Source organism: Ammospiza caudacuta, chromosome 5 (genome assembly GCF_027887145.1).
Source record: "Ammospiza caudacuta isolate bAmmCau1 chromosome 5, bAmmCau1.pri, whole genome shotgun sequence".
Taxonomy (NCBI): domain Eukaryota; kingdom Metazoa; phylum Chordata; class Aves; order Passeriformes; family Passerellidae; genus Ammospiza; species Ammospiza caudacuta.
Window position 1 is genome coordinate 71,585,327 of NC_080597.1, and position 24,008 is coordinate 71,609,334.

Consider the following 24,008-nt stretch of genomic DNA (forward strand, 5'->3'; position numbering starts at 1 on the left):
GCTGAGAAGCCTCAGAGGAAAATAAAAACAATAATTATGTGCTGCTGTGGAATGCAACAGGTGCATCTTTGATTGGTCCATGTGCGTTGTTTTTACTTGGTGACCAATGACAGCTGGCCAGAGGGGCAAAACCCCTCCTTTTAACCTCCATAGCCCAATTTCTTCATCCCTTTCTCACCCAGGAGGTAAGAGTGGGACTGATGGGCAGATGCTCCCATGGGGTCACTGGTGGCTTGGGAAGAGGTCAGAGGGATCCTTGTGTGGAGCTGAGCCAGGATCCACCAGGGCAGGGCTGGACCAAACAAGAAGGGAGGAGGAAAGCACAGCCCAGCAGGGTGTCCCAGATGACATTTCTGTTCCATTTGCTCTGCCCAGAGAAAAGCAGAGAGCCCCCAAGGTCACAGGCATTTATTGATCTGCCATGGCACTAAACCCCAGGCTGACCATGGAGAGGATGAGCTGCCTGATCTCTGCTCACCATCCAAGGACAAGCACATGGCCACATCAGAAGGGGGCTTGCTTGAACTCTTCCCATGCATTTCCATGGGAACAGGGCAACTGTTTTGTTTTCCTCTCTTTAATATTTCTCTTGTGATTATTTCTGAAATATTCTGCTTGCTGGAGACTTGCCCTAAAGAGATAAGGAAGAGAAAGTGTCACAGACTGTTGTCAATGAATTATTTTCCCTATTTCTTGATGCCAGGAAAAGCAGTTCTTGCTGTAGGAAAGCAGATCATGGGTTATTCTGTCTTCAAATTACTTGTTTCAAAGATGTCAGAAAATGCAATATACACCTGTAAGTACAATGTGTTAGTTGGAAGCTGGCAGCAATGAAAACCATTTCTTTAGTAAAAAGAAAATATTTCATAACCTGATATCTCTTTTCTGGTCCATACATAGGTGATTCAGGCTCATTTCAGGATTACAATCTATTCTTTTTTACACATACAAAACATTCTGCTCCCCACGAACACAAGAAGAAGAGCTAACTCCTGCCTTAGGAAATGTACCTTATAATTGTGTCTGGAAGCAGCACTGCTCACCAGGAGACCAGGGCAGTTGTGACTTTACAAGATCTTCAGTAGCTGTATTGACATGTTGAAAGTTTCTGTGTTGATGCTGGTCTCTATCCCAGTGCATGGAAAAGGGACTTTCCAAACTGTGAACTTTTTGCAACTGCAAAACATTTTCTTTTTCTCTAAATATTTTTTGCTGATATTTAGTCCATTACTTCTGTGGAAAACCCACAGCAATTCAGGCAGGTTACAAGCAATGGCTGAATGTTCTTCAGCTGCAGACAGTCAGCCAAATCTCCTTTTAACCACTGGTCAGTGGAGGATCCCCAGCATTGTACCATGGCTGGGTGGTACAGTGCAGTGTGATGGTCCCACTTGCCAACAGCCTCTGCCAGAAATCACCATCTGTAGCTACATCCTGATGTCACCTGGGAAGTCCATTCTGTAGCCACATATTTGATACCTCACCTTACAGAGACAAAAACCACTATCAGTCTGAGATTGCTCCAAGACAGAGTGCATGGTTGAAAAATAAGGAAGAAATCCTTTCCTGTGAGGTTTGTGACACAGGGGCATGGGTTGCCCAGAGAAGCTGTGGATGCCCCATCCCTGGAAGTGTTAAAGGCCAGGTTGGATGTGACTTGGAGCCACCTGGGAAGGTGTCATTGCTCAGAGCAGGGGAACTGGAAGTGCAGTCAGAGCTGTGGGCAGCCTGGGGACGGGGTTTGGGGTTCCAGATCCAGCCCTGATCAATGGAGAGGGGTCAGTACTGCACTCAGAGCACCAGTGACACATCTTTGTTCTGTGCACTGACTCAGGGGCTAAATGGGCTGCAGAAAGCAAAATGTAATCACACTGTTTAATTAAAAGATAATGGAAGCTTTCCAGCCACATCGTTACAGCCCATGCAGAGACAAAATTCCCTGTTCTCCTAGAGGGATAAAATAAAATGCATTGTCACGCTGGGGATCAAGCTGATCTGAGCTCCATATTCCTCATCTGCTGTACTCTTAATTCTCATTGCTTTTAATTGACTGCAGATTTTCCTTGGTTTTGCAAATTCAGTTTTGAATCAGATTCTTTGTGTTCTGTATGGAACAGGCTGTAGGGTGTATGAGCAGGGCTGGTGGGGGGCTTTGCACTGCTGGTAAGTAATGATGTTTTCTCTGCAGCAGGAGCCAGGGTCAAGTGAAATGCTCAGTACAGTGCTCACTGATGAGCAAGGAGTGGAAGGAAGCAGCATATTTCCAGCCATAAAACAGGGGGACATGAAGAAGTTACAGGCAGCTTTGGCAGCACAGAGCTCATTAGCCCAGTGGGTAGAAAATGCATTGCAGATGCAGCAGCCCTGCTGGAAATCCAGAGGGGAAGAGCTGGGAAGGAACAGAACTGGCAGCTGCCAGAGGTGATGGAGGGCAGCCACACCCATGATTCTCATGAGTGTCACAACACAAAATGGGGACAAAATTGTCCTTCTCATGGGTGGTGCTGAGTCCTCTGCCTAATGTGTTCATCTGGGCACCAAACTGACAGCAAAGAGAACAGGGCATGAGTCAAACCTCTGGAGACATGATGAAAGAGACCTCAAAACCCACAGAGATTTGGGCTCTCACAGCAGGAGGGATCCCAGCATGTACTCCAGCCACTGGGCTGAACTTCTCTTTTGGGATATAAGTAGGTTTTTAGGTCTGCTCCGAAATGACTTGCTTGCAAAGTTAAAGGAAATCTGAGAAATGGGAACTGGAACCAGATTTTAGCTTCATATTTTACTGTTCTCTTTCTCTTTTCTTTTGTTGGGATGTTTGCTGAGATGCTGGGTTTTCTCTTTCTGAAAACATATATTTGGAGGAAGAGCCAAGGACACTGCACATTGATTTTCTGAGCTTTGCTCAGACTCCATAATACAAGTGGCAATTTAGTAGGATAAGCTCATTCCTTTTTTCACTTTTATGGATTTCATTAAGAAGCATGAACAGGCAAGAATTCCTCTAAGCAATCATATTACCAGCCTAATTTGCTAGACTTTCATTAAAACAATTAAAGATAGAATGATGCAATGACCCAGTTCAGGACCCAATTAAGACTGAATCAATAAATCAGTAGGTTTAAATCACCACCATAAGGCCACAGACAATCAAAACAAGTTATGAGGCTGAAGCTGAACAGCATGACTGCATTACATTGCCATGGGAGAATTTAAAGAATTAAATACTTTGCAGTTGAGGTGCTCTGCTCATCTTGCTACAACCAGCTTAGTGACAATGGGCACAACCTGGTGCAGGTCCATGCTGGGGACCATGGCCTGAGTGCACAGCATCCATGGCTGTAGGTATCCCTGGACATGGGGACTTCCAGGAACAGGTGTCAGGACCCTGTCCATCTATCCAGCCACATTTGGTGCTAAATCATCTCATCAGTCTGTCACCACCTTCTCTGCACAGGTGAGTGAAGCCCGCAAGGTGTCCTGCTAACAAACCCATCTTAACCGCAGCTCTTGGTTCTTTCCTGAAGGTCTCTGGTGTTCTTCCAGAGGAATTGCTGGACACTCCATTCTTTCCACAGATTTAATGGGAACCATCAAATCAAACCATAAATTCAACCATGTGGTGCCCTCTGCACACTGCAAATACTTAGAGAGGGAAGAAGTTCCTCAGTTCAGGCCTCCAAGGTGACTGTCAGTGGGCTCAGTAGTGAACTTGATGTTTGATGGCAACAAAGCCACACATTGTCTTCAGAATTCAGCCCTAGCTTGATCATAGATGAATTCCCTCTTTAGATATTGTGACCAAAAGGTAATTGAAATACGTGGCAAAATCCTATCATTTGATAGGATCATTACTGACAAGGCACAGCAGAAGAGTACCAAACCTTCAACTGATGTCATGTTTCCCTCTGCTTTAGTCTGATAGAGACAATGTAATAATATAAATAGTACAATATAGTATTAATATAATATAATAGCATTCTATTGTATTGTATTACCATATATTATAACTCCAAGTATGTGTCCAAACACTGTGTTCTATTTGTTGAGAACAGCAGTTCATCTATCAATTCCCACTGAAGGTCACTAGGGGCTCACCATGACAATAATTTTGGTTTTTCCATGTCGTGGAACAGGGCCCTGATCCACTTAGGTGTTACACTGAGCTGTGTTGGGTCAAAGACAGGGAGGGAAAGTTGCATTTTGGATGCTACTTTGAGAAAATGCAAACTTGAAGATGTGATATGTGATTCCTAATGTGGTTGGTACCTGCCCAGCTGGCCTGCAACAAAAAGAAGCATTAGCTTGAGATTTATTATGCATTTCTGGTCACTGTTAGACTGCAAGCTGAGGCACAGATGTGAGCACAGCTCTTTCTTCTGCCCTAAAGAAAGAAAATGAAAAACATACAAGAGTCTATATGGCGCCAAAGAAAGCACAAAGTTCGTGAGCTTGATGGGAACAACAAATTGCCTCTCAGTTCTATTATTATTAATTTCCCTAAACAAAACACTTTCATGAAGAAGGTAAACGAATCATTAATTGACCGTAACTTTATCAGAATATTGAAATTATAAAAGGAAAAACCCCAAAGATTAAAAAAGAAAAGAAACTCTTGAAATCAGGATAAGCAAACAAAGTTTGGAAGGCAGGAATTTATCCCAACATAATCCAGAAAGCCCAAACAATCTGGAAATACTCAATTGAATACTTGCAGCGATGTCCATCCTATCCAGATGGTCCTTCTTGCCCACCCTCACAGAAACAGAAAATAGTTATCACCACAATAATTCAGCATGGTTGAGAGGGCCCACCAAACTCAGATGTGCTGGGCAGGGCACACACCTACAGTGATGTAGGTGGATTTTCTCACTGAGGGATGCCCACAGCTGGGAGGAAGCATAAAATGGTGGGAAGAGTGCATCCTTTTATCCCTATGAGAGCTTAGAGTGTCCTGGGATTGCTTTTGGGCAGTGCAGGCCCATGGTGCCTCCCCATGGAAAGCTGCCCAGAGGGATCCTCACAATACCATTTGTGGTTTTGGATTCACAGAGCTGGGAAGTTTTGGCTGAAGGGAGATTCAATGTGGGCATGATCACAGAGGGCAGGACTGTGCACAGTGCACAAGCACTGATTTGAAAGCTCTGTGCAGAATGTACCTTCCTCAGCATCACCTGCTCCTGGAGCACAGGGGTCTATCCCTGCTCGGCCTTGATGGGCCTCAAAGTTGTGCACCTGCACTTTCTCTGCCTCAGCAGGTATCACTCATTCAAACCTCCTCTTGGCTGTGAAAGAAGAGCTGCCACAGCCCACTGGAGCCCTGGCTCTGGGAAAGGACAGCTCTGGAGAGCGGGAGTGAGAAATGGTGCTGGAGTGCACCAAGAAAGGCTGGTGTGTGGCATAGGCCAGACCTCAGTGCACATCCACACTCTGAAAGCTTTCAAAATAAGGACAGTCCCCTTCCCTTCAGTGCAAACATGGCTGTGGATTCTGGCAAGGTTGCAAGCAAAATATTTTCTACAGTTGCATCTTGGTCTTGTCCCCCTGCCTTCTCTGTACTGATGTTTTATCTCCCTTGTTGCAAACAGCCAAGAATTTGTGGCTGAGCACATAGCAGTGAAGAAAATGTACAAAGATGAAGTGAATATTGACATGACATCATCAGAATGTCATGCATAAGGATTTCAGTGGTCATGGGGTGGCCTTCTGCCCAGTCTCTCTGGGAGCTTGGAAGAGCCTGGTGGGCTCAGAATGACCACTGAATCTATGGAGGAACCCATGGCTTTAAAAGCAAAACACGAAAAAGTTTTCCTGGCTGAGATTTTAATTCCATGGTGAAATGTGGGATAGAGCTTTATCTACTGTAAGTGCCAAATTTGATCTAAATCCAGCTAATTTGCACACAGGTGGGGATGAGGTCCTCAGTGTGAAAGGAATGCCAGAGTTCAGGCTTATGTCACATGGGAAAATTGCACAGTCTTCCTACAGGAACTGCTGCTCCTCCTGACACTGCAAATCATGTGCTTGTGCCTCAGTGTCACACACCTCCAACAAACTTCCAGGCAGCATTTTTGTACATGGATGTACTTTTCCAAAGGTCTATCTTGCCATGGATGTGCTTTTTCCAGAGCACAAATTGGAGGTTATCTCACCTGTCCTGGTACAACCCACAATCAAAATAATTCTGAGAACACAGCTACTCACCACAGCGTTCAAATACGTACCATGTCAGTTCTGGGAGTTGTTTCTTCATGCACAAAATAAAAGTCTTATAAGTAATTTGCCTTTCTCTTTATATTGTTGTGAGCTGGCCATCATCACTGCTGTTTGTTTCAGCTCTGTTACTGAACCAGGTGTCTAGAACTACCTAGCTTTGGCCTCAAGCACAGGGCCACCTCCCTCCTGGGCATGCTGGTTTTGCCACCTATTTTAAGGGGGGAGGAATTCTTGTGTGCCAGTGAGTGAAAACCAGAAGATAAGGAACAACAGTGGAGAAAAACAGGAGGAAAAAATGAAAAGCAAGTCATAAGATATCCCAGGAAGAAAATTAAGCCAATGATGGAGCACACTCAGCAGTCTTTGGAGAGCATGGCTGACTGCAAAGGGACTCAGAAATTCTCACTGATGAAAATCCTGTTTCCTTTGATGATTCCCACCACAGGGTGTGTAAGTCACCAGGACCAACTCAAACATGCAGCAGTCTCCACCAAGTACATGTCCTTTCCCCAGCACCACACAGATATTCTCAGTGCCCAGGAGACAGCCATGTTCCATATGTTGATATTCAACACCATTTCTATCAACAGCTTTAGGAAAAATCCAAAGGACAAATCATCCTTTTTATTCCTTTCTCTATGGAGTGAACTGGGGAGAAAGAAAATCTTATTATTCTTCTTTGGAACATAAAGGAACACCATTGCATAAAACACAGCAGGGCAGTGGAGCAGCCACAGAAATTATTCACTCCCTTTCACTCCACTCACCTCTTGAGGGTGGAGACTAGTGCATTCAAAATCACCAGACTTCACATCAGGCTGATTTAATTGGATTTATTGGAGGAAAACAATTAGTCATCCCTTTAAATTGTCATTATGATAGAAATCTTGATATGTATACATGATTGTCAAGGCAGAGAACCACTTGCGATGTAGCCCCATGAACAATTTGCAGAACTGCAAACTCATTACAGATAAAACTTTTGCAATGCCTTAATACATGCATGGAGTAAATACACATTCTCCCTTCTTTTTGGACATGGATGCTGTTATGAACTTGTTATCAATCACAAGACCTGCAATATTAGGTACACTGACATTCCTTGATTAAGATTAAAGCCTTTGTAGAAAACATGCTTGCATTTTCATTAGAAGTCAACTGAGGGATGTTTTGCAGTTGGGGATATTTGGGGAGTCACTATTCTGGGCAGACTAGGCTCTTTTTTCCCACTGTTTTCTGGCTCAAATAAAATACCTATCTAAAAAAAGGCCCAAATGGGCCAAAATATTGTTTCTCAACTAGAGGTCAATGTACACCAGATCACTGATGTTGTGTTGACCAAAACATGAGACACACCAACTGAGCTGCAACCTTCCACCCTCTTCACTTTGGGGGTCATGACTGGTCTAATGAGACTCAGCATGTGTGATGCCATGCTGGGCTCAGGGGATGCAAGATGAGAGATGGAAAGGCTCAGAGCAACCCCTTAGGAGCTCCCGCCCACCAGGACCCACAGCACACATCAAACCTCCTCAAGGAGCCTCACACCAGGTGCTGCCTCAGCAATCTGAACCCAGGCTGGTTTACAGCTGTAACTGATGGTTTGTTGTGCTGCCACACAGTGATTTGGCAATGGCACAGCCCTGGCTGAGCACCAGCCTTGAAGGGGGGCTCAAGACTTCTCAGTGATTTTGGCCACCATGGAGAACAATTTCCAAGGATAGTGCTTGCTGCCCAGGCCTGCTGCTTGGCATGCCCTTGCCAGGAACACAGAGCAATTCCCAGTCCTTTCAGATGACTCTGCTTTGAGTGCTGGGAACTCAAGGATTTTCCACACAGCAGCCACTCAGGAGCTGGGACCACAGCCCAGGGGATGCCCCCAAGAGGTTTGGGCTAGAGCAATCCTGTACCTTGCCTCAGAAAGACCAGCACAGATGAAAGTGGGTCAATGACTAAGGGAAGAGAAGGCAAGGGCATGGTTTCCATGTGGAAGAAGGAAAAATACCACACCAAACTCTTCCATGGATAAATGGTATTTCTTGGAGGCAGGGATTATGTGGTAGTAGTTAGGTGGTGATGCTTTAGAAAGGATGGGATAGTTTAGCTCAGCTCTCTGCCCTATTTTATGCAGGCAAAGGATCACAGCATCTTGGTCCCCAAAATGCAGTTCATTCTGCAACAGGTGAGAAAGAACTATCTTGCAGGCAGAGGAAAATACTAAGAATTGAGTGAACCAATCTGAATTTTTACTAGGAAAAACAAACCAAAAGGAAAAAAGAAAAAAACAAAGAGACACACCAACATGTTTCTTGGCAGCTCTGAGAGTTAGTGACCCAGGGAAGGAATTTTTGATGCAGATCAAATTTGTAAGTGTTGTATTAAAAAAGGGATTCTCACCTCCCCAGCTCCCTGCTTCTACACCTGTGTATGTGACTGCTGCCTAATTTTAAGCTGCTCTGGATGGTGACTCTTCCTGTACATGCTGCACAGAACTCAACAGAAAGACAAAATGCATTACCAGGCTTTGCAGAATATCTTGTTTACAAAACATCAGCTTTTGCATTTACTTAAACTTAACAGTGGATTTCGAGTTACAGATACATTGAGTCATTTAAAAGCAATACATGGAGGTAACTCCCTCAGAGAGAAGGTTGGGTTGATGTGGGTAAAGAAAAGGCTCAGGAAATACAGAACCAGTGACCAGCAGTTTAATACATGCAGTGCAGTATCATGCATTTATTGGACAGTTGATGCCACCATTGGTTCAGCAGTGTTTGTCACAACGCTTGGGAGCACACATGCCCTGATTCCACTCTGAGGATGGAAAACCTGTAAGAGCCATTCCACTGACCTTAGCATTTATGAAGAGGAGGGGGGAAAAAAAGCTACCTGGACAGATAAGTGGCACTATTTGTGGTGGGGAAGGGGGATTTGAAATCCAGAGTCCAGGCTAGAGAGCCTCTATCCTCTGCTACACACACTACTTACACAGCTTTGACCCAACCACACAAAGTCAGACCAAAAAACCTGGACCAACTCCTGCTGACCCACCAGAAGGATCTGTGATCCCTGGGGCCACAATGTGCACGTGCACCCACAAAAACACACGTGTGTCACAGGGAGCAGAGCACCCCACAGACAGGCTGGGAAGGCAGGACCCTGCTGCAGGGATGGGAGGGAAAACGAAAGGGATTGGGTAAAACTTGCTGCTGGGCATGAAATATGGGATGCCTGGTTTACCAGGGGAAATAAAAGTTCATGCAGTGTTTGTGAGCAGGTTGCTGTTCCCTCACTCAGCCATTGCTGACAGTGATTTGCCAACTAATCCTCCACTCTAGGTCTTGATGCTGTTTTCCTTGGATACCGCAGTCTCCGTGTGTGTTTCTGCTTTTTGCTTGAATGAGTGTTGGAGTTTCTGGAGCAAATAAGCACAATAAGGAAGGCAACACTTCCTTCCCATTAATAATTTCTGGGATGCATTCACCCCCCAGTTTAGACAGGTAAATATTCAGGGCAGCAAGAACAGGAATAATTGCATCAAATGAGAATTTCCATATGCTGAATGGAAGCTACTTCTGTACCTTGGGGCTCAGCCTAGAAACTTGTTATGCCAGCAGATGAATCCCCTGATTCTTTGGAAAGAGCAACATGAACAGGCCACAGCCTGCATGATCTTGCTGGCAAAGTCAATCTGCTGTTTTTATCTGGTGCTCATTCAGTGCTGCTCAGGGCTGGAGCTGTTATCACAGGAGGAAGTAATAGCACAGGTTTCCCTAGAGCTGATCTTGTTAATGCCAAATTCACATCAAAGGGCAATATCCTCTCTGCTTGCCAATGGCTGAAAGCTATCTGGCTTTCTCTGCAGGTTTGCTTCCCTAAAAATAGGAAAAGGGGACAACCTTGAGGCCAGCTGCAACTGCATTTCATGGGCACCCTGGAGGCCCATGTTCTGGTTTGCAGTGGGTTTGGGGAGAAAAGCCTGAGATTCTGTCCCAGGGGTTATGCTGGCCCTGGGACATAAAAAAAACTTAGAGCAAGACCTGAATTTCATGAGAACCAGGCAGAGACCCAGAATAACTGGTAATTAAAAAAAATACTGTCAATAGCCTGGAGGTATGCAGGACACATGCACAGCAGAAACCCCTATTCACTGCCTACAGCAGAACTACATGGAGATGACTACCAGTGGGATCACACCCCTTTTTGTGGTTTGATTCGTGTCAGGAATGAACCAAATTTCTTGTTTTTATTTCAGCACCACAACCATAACACACACACAGGGCATAGGTAAAATATAGGTAAAATCCTACTTTTTTTTTTTTAATTTTTTTTTTTTGTACCCACTACTCTAATGGCACCTGTACAACAGCAACCAGGACAGAGGAGAGAGCAGCAACAGCAGAGTGACACAGAGTGACACAGTCCCAGGAAAGCAACACTGCCAGGTTTTCCCCACACTCCTACTTCCCCACCAGCCGTGTCGCAGGGCCAAAATCCATTTTGTGCTGCAGAAGGGGTGATCCAGCAGAGAGTTAGGATGCACTGGGAATGGAGTCACATGCAAAATCATCAGCAGAAGCCCTTGCCACTGCAATACTGACTTTCAGCTCGCAGAGTTCACGGGCAGCCTGTCCTCACAACTTCTTCTGCAGGCTAAGGGGCCAGCTGGAGCTTTTCTGGATTTTTTTGTTTGTTTGTTTTGTTTTCCCAGCAAGAGCACTGCTGTTGGCATCAGAGATGGCCTCTGTGACTCTGGAGGTAAAAATCAACAATCAAAGCTGCAAGCAAAGAAAAAGAAGGGGAAGGAGCTGAGGAAAACAAGTTACAAAGGAAAAACCCATCGGTACCAGTAAAGTAAAGCAGAAAAGGGTAACAAACAGAGTCCAGGCTGAAGTCCTCATGCAAGCAGCAAATCACAGATTGTTTAGCAGGACAGTTCATTGGAAAAGAGCCCAGAGTGATTTTTTACCTTGTCCTTCACAGCAAGACCAGCTGGGGGTTTGTTTTGAAGCTTCTACTGTGGGGCTATTCAGCCTTTCCCCCATGCCCACATTATTTTCTCTACCTTTGCATTCTCCTGTGAGAGAGGCTGAGCAGAAGCAGGCTGGGGCAGGGGAAGAACATGCAAAAGCACTGGAGCATCCCTGATAAGCAAGGCTGGAGTGTTTGCCCTAACAGGCTGTGCTGCCAAGGGACAAATGTCTCCAGGCCTGCCCCATAAATGTGGCCTGGGTGCTGCCTAGTCCCCCCTGTTAACACATTTACCCAGATTTAAACTAAGTTTTAACCATGTGATGCTTCAGGAGAGATCTCTAAGCATTTGGTGAACCTGGGTCAGGTCTCCAGCTGTGTTTCACTGATACCAAAAAAGAGCTCCCCACCACCAAAACTGTAGCAGAAAGAAACAATTTTGCTCATAAGTGCTTCTGTTTCTTATCTTATGATCCCAGCAGTTGATAGCAAGCCAAAGAGAATGATGACAAATTACACAACCAAGGCAGATTATTACTTGCAGAAACAAAACCAAATCACACTAATTCCAACAACAGAAGGAAAGAATACCCCTCCCAACAAAAAAAACCACAGAAAGCACCCACCAAGGAGGGCAGCCAGCACAAGGGAACTCCCCATCTGCAGGACAGCATGTCTGCCTCTGCTCCTGTCACTGCTCTTTGCTTTGGAGATGGAAATCCACTTGCTTTTTTCTCTGCAAGATTCATTTGGGTGCTGTATTTTGATCAGTGGCCACAGCAAATGCTGAGGTCAAGTTCAAACCAGACCTCAGGTTTCAGAAGAGGAGACGCAGAGGGAACATTTGAGCCCTAACCTTTAAAACTGCTCAACAGAGACAAAACTATTCCCTAACTAAATCCTGCTTTTGGTTGCAGTGTGTCAGTGTGGGGAACTCCACTGATGGCAGACTGGGAGGCTGTCTATTTGCAGCCTGCAACTGGAGCAGAATGAGGCCAGCCGTGCTTATGAAGTCATGGGGGGTCAAAATACCTTGAATTTCTTGAGGTTGGAGTCTCTCAAAACTAAAACTTCCTTACTCAGGCTGGTAAAATAAAGTGGCCTTAGACTGAGTTTAAATTGTATTCTACTTGTGTTTTCATGCTTTTGCAGCAAGACATAAAGAGCTCAGATGTAAATGCCAATAAAAAGCGTATGGCGGCAATGGCCAGGGTATGGGGACAGGAGTGTGACTTGCAGCAAGGAGATCCCCTGGCCTTCAGTCTGCCCAAATCTTGGTCAGAAGTCTTCACTGTGGAAATTTTGTGTTTTGCTGTAAGCCCCCAACAGTTCAGTATCTGCTCTCTCTCCTAAAATGAGAAACTGAAGTTGCAGCCTTCCCTGTGTGAGCCCCCATGGCAGGTTCAGCACACTGGGGTGCAGAGGGTGCACCAGGGCTCAATCAGGTGTGCCACAGCCCTCTGAAAACAGGGAAACTTGGTGCAACAGCTCCAAGTGCCACTGAAGGAGTGGCTATTTCAAACAGAGTCACTGTCACCTATTTTCCAGCATTTTTTTCTCAAGGTTTTTTTTTTTTTTTTTGGTATAATGGATGGAATCCCAGCTCTGTCATGTGAAGCCAACCAACCAAAGCTGGAGCAGGATATAGAAGTCTCAGTGAAAAATACCCATCTTATGGCTTTTGCGAGCATAAGCACTATTGCCTGACACATTCAGCTCTGTCTGTGACTGGCTTTCACAATTTCTTGTGCGCAGATAAGTGAGGCAAGTGTGGTGACAGAGCATGCTGCAGGGAATTGTGCCTTGGCAGGGATTGACCTGTCTGGGATGTGAGGGGCTCAGAGCGCCCAGTGAAGGGCATTTGCCTCTGCCACTGCCTTCCCTCACCTCCTCAAAGCAAAATCAGATGGGAATTTCATTGAGGTAACCTGGAGGGAGCCTTTCAGCAACTGGGCAAATATTCTCTCCTCTCTGTTTCAAGCTGCTTTAATGCACAGCAGCACAGCAGTTGTGGAGGCTGTTCCTGAAAGATGCACCAGCACAAAGAGCCTGGGAAGTGGATGCATTCAATAATTAAAAAATGGGTAAATTTGGCTTGCTTTGGTGTATGAGCTTCTGGGCAGGAGGGAGAGCCAGTGTCCCCACTGCTGCCAGGTGTGCCTGTGTCTTTCAGTGACGTCCTGCTTCCCCAGCCCAGCCCTCTGCGTCAATCCTCATCCTGATCATGATCAGATCCTACACCAGATCCTGTACTTTGCACCCAAGAACCTGCCAGTGCTTTACAGAGGGCTTCAAGCACCCCTCCTCTCCTCTCCCCACTTTTGGCTGCTCTGGGAGGTGCTGACCATCAGCAATGCCAGGCAAAGCCCCAAGGAGCTGTGGGTGCTGGGAATCTCTCTCATGAAGCCCTTGGCTGGATGCACCCCATGCCAGAGGCCACACTGTGGGGAGGCTGGTGAATTAAACTTCTTGCTTGAGCAAATCAGTAGCAGGGGATGATGATTCCCACCCCTGTATCTTCCTTTTCTCTCCCTCTGCTCACAGCACACAGTGACTGGAAGGAGATGGGAGCTGCAGGATGGGATCATGCTCTGTCATTTCCCTTGCACAGATCTGGTCAGCTCCTGCCTGACTCCCTGTACCTGCCTCTCCTCTGATCCCCAGCATGCAGGAATGAGGCCAAGGATGAGCTGACTCCCAGCTGGTGGCAATTTAATTCGCCCCATGGCTTTCAAGAAGGAGGATGGAGGGAAAGCAGCAGTTTCTTAATCTGAGCAGTAACAGCTCTGCCAAAGCCAGACAGACTTGCAGTCCTATTGGAGGAGCAAGGAATGGCATGCCATTGAAATCCTCCCATGTTGCAAAGTTAATGCCAATTCCTACCTACAGAAATAGCCTATCCCCCAGCAAACTGGAAGAGGGACATTACTTGAAGTAATTTTTAAAAGAAAAAAAAATGCTCAGGAAAATATTTCTATTTAAATAATCCAGTTGAGATGTTTGTAGTTAATGGAAAAAAAAATACAACATATACTGTTACCTACACTGAGAAAAGAGTAAATCACTGGGGGAAAGAATGAGTGTTCATTAGTTAGAACATTGCTAGACTCACATACATATATATATTTATATATATGTATATATATATGTATATATATGTACAGCACCAGAGACTGTTAGATTCCGTTCCTCCTGGAGTCGTTGCAGTTTGTGATAAATGAAACATTTCAGAATTGCAGTATAAAATATGGCCATAAAAAAATCTTCTTTCTTCTAGTCCTTGGCCGAGCAGGGCAGGTGGTGCCAAGGCCACTGGCAGCCCTGTCTGCTGCTCACTTGCTGCCGGTGTGCACCGTGGTCACTGTGGTGGCTCTGGGTCTCCGCTCCCCTCCCACTGCAGAAACGCCTGAAGAAGCAGATGAAACAAAACTACAGAGAGTGGATGGAGACATACCTAAAAGGAAAGCCAGAAAGACAGTTAGAAATGTTATTTTTTGGAGGTGGAAGCTTGGGCGAAGAAGCTGAGTTGGTTTTGTAGTGTGCTACAGAGCAGAGAGGATTGGAGCTGGAGAAGGGGCTGCTGGAGAGGAGTGCAGCTGGAGAAGGGACTGCTGGAGAGGAGTGCAGCTGGAGAAGGGACTGCTGGAGAGGATTTGAGCTGGAGAAGGGGCTGCTGGAGAGGAGTGCAGCTGGAGAAGGGACTGCTGGAGAGGATTTGAGCTGGAGAAGGGGCTGCTGGAGAGGAGTGCAGCTGGAGAAGGGACTGCTGGAGAGGATTTGAGCTGGAGAAGGGGCTGCTGGAGAGGAGTGCAGCTGGAGAAGGGGCTGCTGCTCTTCCTGCCGTGGTGGGTTGGCTGGGTACCTCCACAGGGCATCTTCTGCCCGTGGTCATTCACCTACTGCCACCAGCAGCAGGGCACACCATCTCACAGGGACTCAAAGCCCAGTTTCGGTTCAGCCACACCAATATCACAGTTCCAGGGCTGAAGACAAAGAGTTGTGGGGTTCAAAAATCTCTCCAGCATTGTACTTGCTGAGAATAATTTCCTCTTGGGCATGTTAAATGTCTCATCATGGCCATCTAGCTAAATGAATAGACAGTGCACCTGGGCTAAGCACAGTTCCCTGGGCATCCTGGGAAGCTGCTGATAAAGAAGTACAGTGGGTCAAATTCATTGCTGAGTTCCAGTAAATCTAGAGGGAATGTAAATTTCTGTGACTTGGACATCAGTCTAATGGCAGCTCACATTGCTCCAGGCTTTGCTGGGATATCTGCAGGGCTTCCAGCTGAGATGTAGGCTGATGTGAGGTTGAGCATGTCTTGAGTACCAGGATTCTGGTGCAACAAAAGCTGTTAGGTGGGGACCTGGCAAGGTCACCTTGCTCTGATAAGATGCAGGCTCAGAGTGATTAAAAATACAGTTCATTTTTCCAGAGTGCTGAATAAAGGATGGATGAAGCCTATATCAATATATATTCTCAGACTGAAGTTTGACATGGCCTTTTGACTCTTCAAGACCTTTCTGATACTTGGTGGGACTTTTAACTACTTTTCCATGCTTCAGTGTGGCATTTCAATCTCAAGGAGGATTATGCTGTACCTATACTCAGCCACATTCCATTTCCCATTGACATTTCATCACTTGGCATCACATTGCAATTTATCTAGTACATTAAAAATACAGAGCTCTAGGACCTATAAATAATCTAAGCAGTCCAGTCATGACTAAATTGAATAAACCAGCCATGGACTGAGAATCAGGCCAATACACTTGAGAAATCCTGGCTGATTCCCTTAGGAATCCTTTCCTGTTTCCTGATAAGTAGAATAATCCAGCCTAATTTCTGATCTCTGCTCTGCCCTACTACAGAGGGTTTGGATGCAGCCTGACAAAATCTGCTGTCAGGCAAAGGCTGTACTTAATTGTCTTCAGTGGTGTGAAATTGCTGCATTTGAAAGTATTTGGAGAGTTGAAAAACTGTCTATTAATAGCACCAGGCAGCATTCTGTCGTGTAGTGGTGGCACAGCTAGATCATGGAACTTGCTGCATGGGATCTTTCTTGTGCAAAGAGTCTGTACCCAGAGAAAACTGCTGAGAAATAAAGAGGTAGGACAGAGACTTCAGAGATTTCCTTTCTCCTATCAGGAGGTACTGGATGGAATGTATTTGATATGTCAGCTCCCTCTTAATTTGCTGCTGGCTCTCCTCATTGGTTCTCTGGGGCTCCAGCATCTCCTAACTCTTTAAATTATTTCTTAGAAGAAAAAAACCTCTTCTGCATTGTCTGCCAAGCTGGACTTTAGCTGGGATGCTTAGAAATCTTCCAATATTTTTCTGCCTTGTATTTCTGGCATGTAAAAACTCATCCTATCTTTACACATCTGGTTTAATCCTTCATGTCCTGGTTGGCTTCACCACTGCAAAATATGGTTGGATTCTGCACAGGGTTCTGTAGTTATGAAACAGATTTCTTTCTCTTCCCATCCTTTCTGTTCACACGTTTTAACACTTTTCAGACTACTGATTGCCATTAATTAACACCATTTGAGATGAATCAAATGGATGGATGGAGATTAATTACTCACCAGTTTAACTGCATTAATCACCCACCAGTTTAGCAGCAAAGCATTCATCAGATGCTCTAGACTTGACTGGGGTCCAGCCTTGCCAAACTGCAGCAGAAACCAAAACCAAGGGATGTTTCTCCCACACAGGGGGTTTTCTGCATGGCTGCATGGCCAATGAATGGTTGGGAGTGTTTTGAGGATGGTCAGCATCAATCCTTTGCAGGTGCCCGGTATGTGCCAGGGGCACAGTGATGTTTTTTTGGCAGCAGCTGTAGGATTTGGTGCTGGGCATCACAAGGTATCCCCACCAGGCCCAGTATCCAGAGAGAAGGGGCTCTCCCCTGGCTCAGCTACAGCACAGGCTGAAAAAATATCTCACAGGGTACCCAGAAGGCAGAACCCACCCCAGGTGTGGGGGAAACAGCAACCATGGGAGCAGGAGGAAACAGCTTCCACACAGAGCTACTGGGACTGTGACTGGTGGAATATCCTCAACAAGGAGCAGGGGGTGGCAAGCAGGGGTGGCAGAAGCAGAGAGCAGCATTATCCAAAATCTATCCTGAGCAATAGGTGCTTTCAGCTCTAGGATAGTGCAAGGCACAGTCTAGAAATGACTACTTCAGTCCACAGCAAAGCATTCCTTTTTAGTGTTGCACTTTAAAGCAACCCCCCCAGCTGTAAAGTCCACATTCCTCCATTTCATGATGTAAAATATCTACAGATGGACAGGAGAGAAAAGAAGAAATGCTCAGAAGCCAGAGAATAAACAGGCTTCATTGCAAAGGTTGCATTTCTGTCTTCCAAATAATCCCTTTGCTGTCATGTCCCCTTCCCTAGCATTCACAAAAAATATGTATCCCAAACATCTGAGTCCAGTGGGCAGCTTGCAAATATCAATTACAGCATGAAACAAACATGGCAGAGGGTGAAGTCCCATAGTGGTGCAGAGTTTGAATCCTGCTCAAACAAATGAACCTCTTTGTGCAGGAGCTTAACTTGGACCCAGCTTCTTAAGAGAGAAGCTGGGTCTGACTGGCAGGATCAGTCTTCTCCATGGAAATGGAAAGTAAGGCAATTTTTACAGAAAAATGTCCTATCATAATACTGTAAACCCAAACTTAAACAGTTTGAGTAAACTTTTTCAAATTTCAACCAAATACAAAACTTTGTAGTTGCTGTGGGGGTCTGGGTCTTTTTCCCAAGCAAAAGCCCTTTTTCTCCACAAGAAACTGTGATTTTCTCCCAGAAATCACCGAACTAAAACATATATTTTTTTTTTCTCTAGAAATCGCAACATAATATTTCTGGCCAGCCAAAAAATGATGGCGTGTTTCAAATCCTTATTTTAACCACCTGCTTGCACAAAGCCAAACCTACGAGCAGCGAGGACTGCAGCCTGGGGGGTCGGGGGGAAAACGGGGATCCCGTGGATTTTCTGGGTTTTCCCAGGATGTTGGCTACTCACAATCTTTGCGCGTGGCCGTGTCGGGGAGCGGCGTGGCCAGGCTGAGGGTGCTGGAGACGCTGGCGCTGGCGCTGTCCAGGCTGCTGCCCAGGTGCAGCCGCCGCATGTGCCGCACCACCGCCGTGGCGTTGAACGCTTGCTGCAGGAAAACAGCGGGGAGGAAAGGGAGAATGAAAACAACTGGAGGCAGAAGGGTTGCTCGTGATCCTCTCCTGGCTGCTCAGAGTGTCAGAATGGGAATAAGCCTGTTATCTTTCAAATTTTTTTAATGGATTTTAAACTAGGAAGTGCATTATCAAACCTTTGTTGTCCTAGTGCTTAGCTGGGATGCAGCAGCCTACCACGAAATTCCTCTGACTGCCCTAGAGAACTCAAGCCCCTGCCCAGGGGGCTCAGAGACCTTGGCACAGAGCCCAAGACCCCTGTGCCTTTGATTTAGCCCTTGGAAAAAACAATTACCAACATTATATGAAGAATTACAAGTCAAGAGAGTTTAAGTAAAATAACAGTTTATCACAAAGTGAAAAATAAATAGATTTTTGGGGTTTTTAGAATGGGGCTCAGGGTCACAAGATGGAGGAATCTGGGTGTGTCCAGTCTTTCTCCTTCTTCTTCTTGGCCTCCATCTTCTATTGTGATGTTGGCACTTTTAGATTAGTTTAGAGTAGAAGCTCACTGTCTAACATAGGTGATAGGTATTGGGAAGTTATGGTAAATAATGTACATGTAGTTTTTAGTATAAAAAGACAACATTGCCTCTGAGTGCAGCCAGTGTGCCTCAACCCGACCTGCCAGACAGACCTCAGCAGGTCAGAGAAAGAATGTTAAATGTTACAGATAAGAAATAATAAACAACCTTGAGAACAAGAACAGAAAAATCCTGATTCCTTCTTCAACTGCCGGGCTGGGAAAAGAGGCCTGTACGTATCTCAGAGTCACTCTGACAAGCAGAGATTCTGAGATACAAGAAAGTCATATTTGACAAACCCATTCCTGCCCCAACACACATTTCTTTGTGTCCCTGTGTGGTGCTGACCCCACTCCACCAAAAACCCCGGGTGCTTTAGCTGTGAGCAACCCTGGCCCCATTTCTCACACTTTTTACATTTGGTACTTGGCAAACACCACCCTGTATAAGAGAGTGATGTAACCTAAGCCTGGACCAACCATTTTGACCACAGTTTTGGGCCACAAAAGCACTGCCCTGCTGCAGGGATGTCTGTATGGCAGAGCTGTGAGTCAGTGTTAGTGTCAGTGCCAGTGTCAGTGTCACCCCTCAGGACAGGTCACTTACTCTCCATTTGCTTTTTGCAAAGTTCTTCCGGATCTGAGCGCTGACCGACTCGTGGATGTTTTTGTTGAGTGCTGTGTCTCCAGCAATCCTGAAATGGACAGAGCAGACACATTTTAAGAGATCTTTTCCTCCCCTTGAACACTCTTACTTTTCCCCCACACCTGCTCCCAGGTGTGACTGCACCTGCAGTGACAATGATTTCATTCACAGATGGGCTCAGACTGCCCGTGGCTGGCTCTGCTGGCAGCTGCAGTGGAAAATCTGGGGCAATAAAAGCCAGTGTAGATAATGTTTGTAAGTCTGGCAGCTACAAAGAGGTATGGGCTGATTTTGTTGGTGCATGGCTGCTTTCTATCACCATTACAGCCCCAGATGAAAACATTCTACCTTTTTTTTTTTCCTTTACATCCAAATATTTAACATCAACAGGCTGAGACTACTTTTAGCCTCAGCTATGCAGAAGCTTCCAGAGCCACTCCAACCTGTCTGATTTCTGTTTGCACTGGAGATTTTCCTGCCACCCTGCAATGTAAGTAGTCATTCATCAAGATTAATGTAGACTTACAGCAAAGCAGAGTCATGGACACTCATTGAAGCAGCACAGGCTGCACAAAGAGCTTAAGTTGAGCAATACTTAACCTAAAATAATTGATTGATCTTGTATAGTTTCTTTAACAGATTAAGATACATTCAAATCTTCATTAAACTCTGTTATTTCAAGGGGATTTTATTGATTAATTTAACTCCTCAAGGCATGAGATCTGTTGGAATATCAGTGAACTGATGTTGGGCCATGTGCTGGGGTAATTAGTGCTGTCTAATTAGGTGATGCAAGAAGGCAAAGATTGCCTTCTATGTTGTATGTGATACTTTCAGAAAATTTCTTAGCCACTGTGTAGAAAAACAATGTGAATTAGCAATAAAAAATTATAAGAAATTTAATAATCCACCAGGACCAGAGTCTTCCAGTCTGAGGAGCTCCAGCAGGATAATCAGAAAGTCTGGAGGACTCAGCAGTCATCAAGTCCTTCTGCCCACCCCAGCTCTGCCAAAATAATTTTGACAAATATTTGACAAACCAGTCCCTAAAGATCTTGGAAAGATGGAGACTCCTCAGCCATCCTATTCCAGTGCCTCACTACCTCCTAGAAGACACGGAAAATAGTTTATTCCCTTTGTCTTTGAAGCATCCTTTCACATATTTGAAGCCTGTTATCATGACTTCTCTCAGTCTTCTCTTCTCTAGACTAAACAGAGTTTCCCTGTTTCTTCATAACTCACGTTTTCTAATCCTCTGATCTAGTGAGCTCCTCTGGACTTTCTCCAACTAGTCCCCATCTTCCTTCGAGGGCAGCACCCAAACTTTCTCAGTTTTCCAACTAAGGCAGCAGAATGGCAGCATTGCTTTCTGCTTTTAAAAGAAAAAACTCTGCTTACATACCCCAGCCTGCTGCTTCCATTTATGTGTCCCTGTGTTGGAGACACCCCTTTCACTTTGCCCAGATCATTCCAAACTGCTCTTCTAAGGACATGCTGCTTTTTCTGCCTTCATGTCATTGGCATATCTGAGAAGTGCTGAGCCTTCTCCAAACTGCTGCCCTCCTTCCAGCTGACAACAATCTCCCAGGATCTTCACCAGAGAGATGAGAGGAATGCCTTACCCTTGGGAGGAAGGACTAAACCCTCGTCCCAAGAATGGAGACCCATCAGTCCCACCCTGCTGTAACTGAGCTCATCTCTGTTGTGTTATTCAGGAGTGCTGGAGCCAGCAGGATTGAGGGCAGGAGGAGCAGGGCTCACCCAGCTGGGAAGGGCCCTCACTGCCATGGAAACTCTGCCTCAAGCAGACAGAAGGATGGGCAAAGCACAGCTCCCAAATGGCACCTCACCTCCTCTCTTTGGGTGCTTGTGCTGTTGATAGAGAGAGGTGTTTGGCTGAAAACTGGATGATCTTCAGATCTTTCTTTGAAGATTACTCCTTCTGATCACCTTTCCCACTGACAGCAAGGCAAGTTGGGTTTCCTGGATTTCCCACTGGGGCCAGGTGACCAAAATCTTTGTGAGGCACTATCTGGGGATAAAGCATCATGTTCACTGTTCCATCCTCTGTCCTGCACAGTGAATATTGCCAGGCTCAGCACAGACCCTGGTGGATCTACTGGCTATCATGAGCATCCTCACATCTATACCATATATATTTAATAATGAACTTTAGTTCCCTTGCTAAGAAGAGAAAGAATGAAACTAATAGATAGTGGTTTTAGGGCATTTATAATTATTTCCCTTCCACATTTCCTTAACTCTCCAAGTCCACAGGCTACAAACCATCTCATTTTTCCTTTTAGGACAAAAACACCTTCATATCTTTCTTTTTTTTCTTTCTTTCTCCCTCGCTCTCTAGCACAACATATACTTTGCCTCTAGAAATCAGCTCAATTTTCACTGAGAAACTGCAATCAACTTGAGCTAATCAGACTGATGCTTATCTAGTCCTGAACAATAGTTTCTGGCTTTGCAGTTAACTTTGAAGTTAACTATGTCAGCTCTGAAGTTTTTTTTTACCAACTGTTCTACTTGGCCCAGTAAAAGACATTGCTTCTACCTACCACATACATACACAAAAATAAAATTAAACAAATCAGAATAGTGCATAATCTGTTATCCTGCTGAGCATCACCCAGAACCAAGCAAGGACTGATTAGTCTAAGTGATATCTGGATTTTCTCTCAGCATTCCCATTTTTGCAGCGCCTGAGAGCAGCTGCATCCTAACAATGCTTTGGGGAAATTCATGTTGAAGCTGGTTTTACATCCAGTTGTAAATACAGAACTGTCTCAATGCACAGAAAAGAGACCAAGAATGATTTCTCCCCATTCCAAACACATCCACTGAAATTAAAGAGGGTATTTCTCATGAATAACCAGAACAAATCTAATCCTGCACATGAGAGGAATCTAATCTAATGATCAAATATTATTTCATAGTATCTAATTTATTTTACCTCTCTAGCTGACTTCAAACTTATCACACCAATTTATCTGGCCATACCACTTCTAAGCTTTGAGAGGAACCTCCAACACAGACAAAACCAGCAAATTTCCTTTTGGACAGTTCTTCCTTAGCATGCTGCAAGCAAATGTCTCTCTCATCCTCCCTGCCCACAATGGCAGGCAGAGCCTTTCATCTACCATTATTTTCTGAACCTTGCTTCTGAAGGCAGCCAACTCAAATGCTGTGCTGGCCAAAAAGTGCTTGGAAATACTCCTGAGTATGATGACAGGAAACATGGAGTTAGCTGTAATGGATAATGCTGAGGGATCATAACTCTTCTATATGTACACACACACACACATCCATGCATGTATATAAATACACACACACTGTATCAGTGTGTTCCAAAATAAATAGAGTGTGGGGATGAACTCGATAAGAGTTTGATTTAATGTTGTAAACATCAGCAATTCCCTTCAGGAAGGCCTTTTCACACTTCAAACAATATTGTCTGAGAGCTGAGCTCTTTGTAAACCATGTCCTTTCCCTGGGTGGAAATTATTATCTGGCTTGTGCTCTCTGGCACACGATAAACACTTGGAGTCATGGTCACAATTTGCAGAGGCTCAGCCCTTGCCAGAGCTTTGTGATTCCTCAGGGTGGGTGTGGCTGGATGCTGGCACATCCCAAGGATCCTTTCTCCCTTGGCACAGCCAGGATCACACTCCTACCTGCAGACACTGGGGGTCCAACTGGTGCCACAAGCTCCTTCTCCTTCTACAGTCTCTGTATTTACAATCTCTACATGGAGGCCATTAATCCATCATCCTTTAATTTAGATGCCCCAAATTGCCTGTGATGCTGTAAGTGCCTTCAGCACACAGCTTTAAATCCCATTTAGGTTCACTTGGTTAATGCATGATGGAGTAAATAAATTCATGGCAGCCCTTCTAAGTTCTGTATTAGCTTCCTAGCTGCTGGACTTTGTCCTCGCCCTCTGAGCTCTGTTCTCTTTCCCTCTGATCCAAGCCTGGAGGCTGAATTTAGCTCTTCAGGACCTAGTTTGACCTGATGGGGAGCACATTTTGATAATCCTTGAGGGTCCCTTCCACCTCAGGATATTCTATGTTTCTGTAAGTCTATAGCTGGAAAAACCAGGTCCTCAGGTTTCTGCTGCTCCCCCCTAATCACTGCAGACTGAGCCACTGCCCTAAACAGGATGTGGGCTCTGACATGGCAATATATTTAATAAACTTAATTGCTGTCTTTAATATGAGCCAGGAAAACATTAAAATGTATCAAGCTGCAGCAAAATCACCCCATTCTTTTGTTACCTTCATTTTCCATGTCCTTTTTGAAAAGTCACAGTGGGAAAAGCTAAGCAGAACATTGCACCTTTGCAACACCCCATAAACAGTGCAAACCTCACTGAAAGATATATTATAAAATAAATAACTTTTCCAGGGGAAAGCATAAGTCACCTGTATATTAAACTGGAGAA

General features: G+C 45.1%; 1 protein-coding gene across 4 annotated transcripts in view; it reads right to left on the reverse strand.

Moving 5' to 3' along the window:
- Window positions 1–7,043: 7,043 nt before the first annotated feature.
- Window positions 7,044–24,008, reverse strand: part of CAMK1D (calcium/calmodulin dependent protein kinase ID) — a 221,597-nt gene continuing 204,632 nt past the window's right edge. Inside the window, exons 9-11 of one of the 4 annotated variants that reach the window (XM_058804568.1) lie at window positions 19,517–19,604; window positions 18,223–18,361; window positions 7,044–10,968 (exon numbers count right to left, since the gene is read on the reverse strand). In XM_058804568.1, coding sequence (XP_058660551.1) covers window positions 10,967–10,968; window positions 18,223–18,361; window positions 19,517–19,604 — 229 coding nt within the window. In that variant the 3' untranslated portion in view covers window positions 7,044–10,966. Of the gene's footprint in view, window positions 10,995–12,725; window positions 14,642–18,222; window positions 18,362–19,516; window positions 19,605–24,008 lie in introns of those variants that run through there. The other 3 variants (XM_058804567.1, XM_058804566.1, XM_058804565.1) reach the window with 3 other exon arrangements.